At 41.8% G+C, this 5,672-nt stretch overlaps 2 protein-coding genes across 2 annotated transcripts; one reads left to right on the plus strand and one right to left on the minus strand.

Moving 5' to 3' along the window:
• On the plus strand, positions 1-2,375 carry LOC104745497 (DCN1-like protein 1). The gene is made up of 11 exons (XM_010466753.1): positions 1-216; positions 432-493; positions 659-798; positions 893-951; positions 1,047-1,070; positions 1,305-1,387; positions 1,461-1,525; positions 1,631-1,680; positions 1,773-1,874; positions 1,959-2,018; positions 2,119-2,375. Exons 1-11 carry the CDS (start codon positions 214-216, stop codon positions 2,221-2,223), a joined length of 753 nt encoding a protein of 250 aa, XP_010465055.1. The 5' UTR covers positions 1-213; the 3' UTR covers positions 2,224-2,375.
• Positions 2,412-5,524, minus strand: LOC104745498 (pentatricopeptide repeat-containing protein At3g12770-like). Its single transcript, XM_019237347.1, has 3 exons — positions 5,426-5,524; positions 4,345-5,327; positions 2,412-3,492 (listed from the first exon to the last, which is right to left on the minus strand). Exons 1-3 carry the CDS (start codon positions 5,466-5,468, stop codon positions 2,431-2,433), a joined length of 2,088 nt encoding a protein of 695 aa, XP_019092892.1. The 5' UTR covers positions 5,469-5,524; the 3' UTR covers positions 2,412-2,430.

A 5,672-nucleotide genomic window follows, 5' to 3' on the forward strand; every position in this document is an offset into this window, starting at 1 on the left:
GAGAGAGAGAGAGAGAGAGAGAGGAAAGAAGAAGAAGCAATCGTTGAGAGACTCTCTCGAGTCTTCCTGAGTCACTCCCCTCTCCTCTCACACCTCTTTTGCTTCCGCGACGACGGCGAATTTGGCAGAAGATAAAGAGAGCAAACAACATCTTCTTCCCCTTCAATTACCTTGTTAGGGTTTTGTATTTCGTGTTCTTGATTCTTCTTCACAATGGTACGCGCTTTCTCCTTCATCCACTTCTTTGTTTTTGTTCTGCTTTAGGTTTACGGATCCTCTTATGGCGTCTCTGCTTTTTTTTTGTTGTTGTGTGTGGAGTTTCATTTCAAAGTTTAGTAGAAACGAACAAGGCTCCCTTAATTTTGCGATTTCAGTGATGATTAACAACTTTGTGAGTATATAATCGTGTATGATCTCTTTTGTTTCTGCAGCATAAGTTGAATAGAAACAACCGTGACAAACTTCAGCAGTTCGTGGATATCACAGGAGCTAGGTAACTGGATCTATCCCCATGAGCTAGGCTTAGTTTTACTGTAGATTTGTTGTTACATAAGGCCAATACAAGGAACTGTATCTGTAGTTTGATGATAGCAAACGTACTTTGTAACATTTGTTGGGTTTGTGTTTTGGTTTGACCTGTTTAATTGTATTCGGGCAGTGAGAAGAGTGCTCTTCAGGCTCTTAAAGCCACTGATTGGCACCTTGAAGCAGCCTTTGATGTGTTTTACAGCCAGCCTCACCCAAGAACCAATTCTTCCGATGTAAGACGCTTGGAGGAGCTCTACAATAGATATAAAGGCAAGCTACTTGTTGTTCTCTGAGTTGATCCAAGCCATTGTTTGATATCATTTGTGTTCCTTTTGCATTAAACATGTTGTGTTACATTTTGCAGACCAATATTCTGATATGATTCTAGCAGAGGGTATCTCGAATCTGTGTAATGATCTTGAGGTATTATAGTTTTGTCTTCTTGAATAAATGCTTAAGAATGATGTGGTTTATCTTACATTAGTATTAATTAAAACTTTCTTGAAATCAATCTCCAGGTGGAACCACAAGACATAGTCACGGTATGTTTATTCTGAAACATTTCCTACAACTTGCTTGAGTGTATCTGGTTTTTACTTTTGCCTTAGGGATACCAAAAAACCACCCAGTATGAGTGAACTAAAAGATAGATGAGAATTTGCCATTTCTATGGATAGAGGAACAGATTGAAAGTAGACTTTTTAAATCATTGGTTTCTGGGCTTTCTTATTCATCTTCTGGATATTTACTTAAATGAGTACTTATTCCAATTTCAGTTGGTTCTTTCGTGGCATATGAATGCTGGCACAGCGTGTGAATTTTCCAAGCAAGAATTTATCACTGGATTACAGGCGTTAGGGTGAGTTAACTAGCCTTTATGTTTTTCGATTTTTGTAGCATTTTTACCTGATGAGGGTCTTTTCTGATGGCAGTGTAGATTCAGTTGCGAAGTTGCGCGAAAAGCTGCCATTTATGCGTTCTGAGCTAAAAGATGAACGTAAGTAGAAAAATGAGTGGCCATTCTTTATCTGGTTCACAATTTGATTGTCCTATGTTAGCTGACATTTGTGTAATTTTCTTCTTGTGCATTTATCTTGTTCAGAAAAGTTCCATGATATATACAACTTTGCGTTTGGGTGGGCGAAAGAGAAGGTAAAAAGCTTGATTTGAGGTATTTGCTCTTGGGAGATGTTGTTTCTTTTTTCTGGGCTAGTGACAAATCTTTTAATGGTAAATTTTTTCAGGGGCAAAAATCTCTTGCTCTAGATACGGCGATCGGGATGTGGCAGTTGCTCTTTGCAGAAAGAGAGTGGCCGTTGGTAACTCACTGGTGTGATTTCTTGCAGGTAAACACTTGAGTATAATATATCATCAAGGCATGTTCTATCTTATTTGTTGCTTCTGATACAATTTTGTTTCCCAAAAATCAGGACCGTCATAACAAGGCCATATCTAAGGACACATGGGCACAGCTCCTAGAATTTTCAAGGGTAAGAGAAAAAGTAGACACAATTGTCATTTAGTTTTCATTGATTGCAACTATGGAGTAGCGTTGATACATATGGATTGAGACAATATTTTGTGATGCAGATGGTCGACCCTGTGCTGTCGAATTATGATGCAGAAGGAGCATGGCCTTACCTCATTGATGAATTCGTTGAGTACCTGTATGACAAGAATGTCGTTGAGAAGTGATCAGCCAACTGGGAGAAGTAATTTGTTCTATCTTACAATGTTCCTTTCGTCTCATTATTCTAATAGACTTTACTTATCTTACAGATTTCTATTGTGTTTCTGGTCAGAATCTTGAAATTGATTATTAAATAAGTCAGCTTTTCAACTTTTAAGACTTGGTCTTAGTTTCTAGTATAATGAAACCAAAATTGCTCCTCTATCTGTTGTTTACCAATAATCATTGCACGAACAAACTCCATCCTTAAAATGATGGAACCGATTCGTGTCTCTCACGACAATCTCTCTGCCTACAAGCTTTGAGATAAGCTTTGTTGCAGCGTGACAGTTAACACACGCTCTTAGATTCTTTGTGATCCGCAGTGTTGTCCCTTGGGGTGTACTTATAAGCCCATATGCGATCGCTATCCTCTCACTGTGGTTGCACAGAGTCTCTTCAGCTTCTTCATCGTTGAGATCGTGCAATGAAGCATCCTTGTATGCCACAAATCCACCTTCCTTTAGTCTACTCTCTATCCACTCTACTTGTCTCTCTATCTCTTTGTATCTCGGATGTGACTTATCACCCACTCGAAAAGCCTCCAACCTTCCCCTTACTTCAACCCAGCTGCATCCAACGTCTTTGCTCAATCCTTTCTCCTTCATTTTCACCCGCACCTCTGCAACACGCTCCCACAAACGAGCTGCAGCATATAGATTTGAGAGCTGCACGTAATGGCCTGTGTTGGATGGATCTATAGCAAAAAGCTGTTGAGCTGCATATTCTCCCAGTTCCACATGGCGATGCTTTTTGCACGCGCTTAGGAGTGCTCCCCAAACTGTTACACCGGGCTGGACTGGCATACATTTGATCACTTCATAAGCTTGATCCATATGACCAGCCCTCCCGAGAAGATCAATTACGCACGCATAGTGTTGCTGCTGCGGATTTATTTTGTGATCTGTCATCCTGTTGAAGAACCACCAGCCTTCTCTTACCAAGCCTGAATGGTTACAGGCCATGAGGAGCCCCAGAAAAGTGATGTCATTGGGATACACTCCATCACGTTCCATTATACGGTACAGACTGATTGCTTCTTTTGCCCGCCCGTGCAATCCATAACCAACAATCATAGCACTCCACACCACAACATCCCTGTCAAGAGTTCGGTCAAAAACCGATCTTGCACACTCTACACTACCGCATTTAGCAAACATATCGATTAGAGCGCTGCTAATGAAAACGTCATCCCTGTACTCTGTCCTGCCTACATATTCATCCATCCAGCGAGCCTGCTCAAGAGAACCAACTTGAGCGCAAGCTGAAACGGCAGAAGTTATAGAGATGGTGTCGGGTCTGACATCTTTATCAATCATCTCATGAAACATATCAATAGCATCCTTGGCATAACCGTTCTTAGCATAGCCAGAGATCATTGCGTTCCACAAAATAAGATTGGGTGACGTCATCTTATCAAACAGAACTTTAGCAGTTGCGACTTGTCCACATTTTGCATACATGGTGTTAAGAGAGATANCACGCTCCCACAAACGAGCTGCAGCATATAGATTTGAGAGCTGCACGTAATGGCCTGTGTTGGATGGATCTATAGCAAAAAGCTGTTGAGCTGCATATTCTCCCAGTTCCACATGGCGATGCTTTTTGCACGCGCTTAGGAGGGCTCCCCAAACTGTTACACCGGGCTGGACTGGCATACATTTGATCACTTCATAAGCTTGATCCATATGACCAGCCCGCCCGAGAAGATCAATTACGCACGCATAGTGTTGCTGCTGCGGATTTATTTTGTGATCTGTCATCCTGTTGAAGAACCACCAGCCTTCTCTTACCAAGCCTGAATGGTTACAGGCCATGAGGAGCCCCAGAAAAGTGATGTCATTGGGATACACTCCATCACGTTCCATTATACGGTACAGACTGATTGCTTCTTTTGCCCGCCCGTGCAATCCATAACCAACAATCATAGCACTCCACACCACAACATCCCTGTCAAGAGTTCGGTCAAAAACCGATCTTGCACACTCTACACTACCGCATTTAGCAAACATATCGATTAGAGCGCTGCTAATGAAAACGTCATCCCTGTACTCTGTCCTGCCTACATATTCATCCATCCAGCGAGCCTGCTCAAGAGAACCAACTTGAGCGCAAGCTGAAACGGCAGAAGTTATAGAGATGGTGTCGGGTCTGACATCTTTATCAATCATCTCATGAAACATATCAATAGCATCCTTGGCATAACCGTTCTTAGCATAGCCAGAGATCATTGCGTTCCACAAAATAAGATTGGGTGACGTCATCTTATCAAACAGAACTTTAGCAGTTGCGACTTGTCCACATTTTGCATACATGGTGTTAAGAGAGATAAGCAAGTCAGGCTCTGTTTCAAGACCCATCTTCACAACAGAAGCATGAACAGATCTCCCTTGCTCCAAACCCTGTAAGCAAGTGAAAGCATTGAGAACACTAACGAGAGCTACCCAGTCTGGCTTCACACCCATCTTCCTCATCTGACTGAAAATCTCAAGAGCTTCCACAGGCTCACCGTTCTGAGCATAACCTGAAACGATAGCCGTCCATGAGACAATCGTTCTCTCGGTCAATGGCACCCCTTCAAACACAGTTCTCGCAAACCCCAAACGCTTACATTTTGCGTACAAGGCAATAAGACCGTTCTGAACAAACACATCATCTTCAAATCCAAGCCTAAACACCTGAGCGTGAACGACCCGACCCATGGGAAGGTGAGACAAACCGCCGCAAGCTTTAAGAAGATGAGGGAAAGTGAAAGAATCAGGAGAAACACGAGCGAGGTGCATCTTGGAATACATGAGAAGTGCATCTTGGAAGTAATTGTTTCTGGAATAACCTCTGATGATAGCATTCCAAGGGTATATTTGTGGGTGAGGTAAACCGTCGAACACCTGGCGTGCGAAAGTAACGTCACCAAAAGAAGAGCTTGCTTGAATGAGTTTGGTGATCAAGAAACCACTGAACTGCAAACCAAGAACTAGTAAACGTGCGTGGATTTGCCTCAGATGAGATTTACGAGTCGAGCTATCTATAAGCGACGCGTAGAAAGAATCTGAGTGGATTCCCGAATTAGCTGCAACAAAAAAAAAACAGAACAGCAACAGAGTTTCACATCATGAGAGTTTTGTTTTTGGGGATAGAAAACAGCAAATTGAGAGTTCTTCTTCTTACTGTAGAGTAAAGGAGAAGCAAGAAGAGATGCTTCCGCCGACATTGCTGCCTCATTTCTTTTTCATTCTTCGTTTAGTTATTTGTCTTTGTTTCCTTCAGAGTTTACATTTTCATAAATCGATTTTGAATTCTATTTATATTTTTCTGAAAATTTATTTTATTTATGTGAATTTTTTTGTAAACTTTTTATTGTTGGGCTTGGGCCTATTCTCCTAATTCCCCAAACGCAAGACTTCTAAAGCCCGTG

Source organism: Camelina sativa, chromosome 15 (assembly GCF_000633955.1).
Source record: "Camelina sativa cultivar DH55 chromosome 15, Cs, whole genome shotgun sequence".
Taxonomy (NCBI): domain Eukaryota; kingdom Viridiplantae; phylum Streptophyta; class Magnoliopsida; order Brassicales; family Brassicaceae; genus Camelina; species Camelina sativa.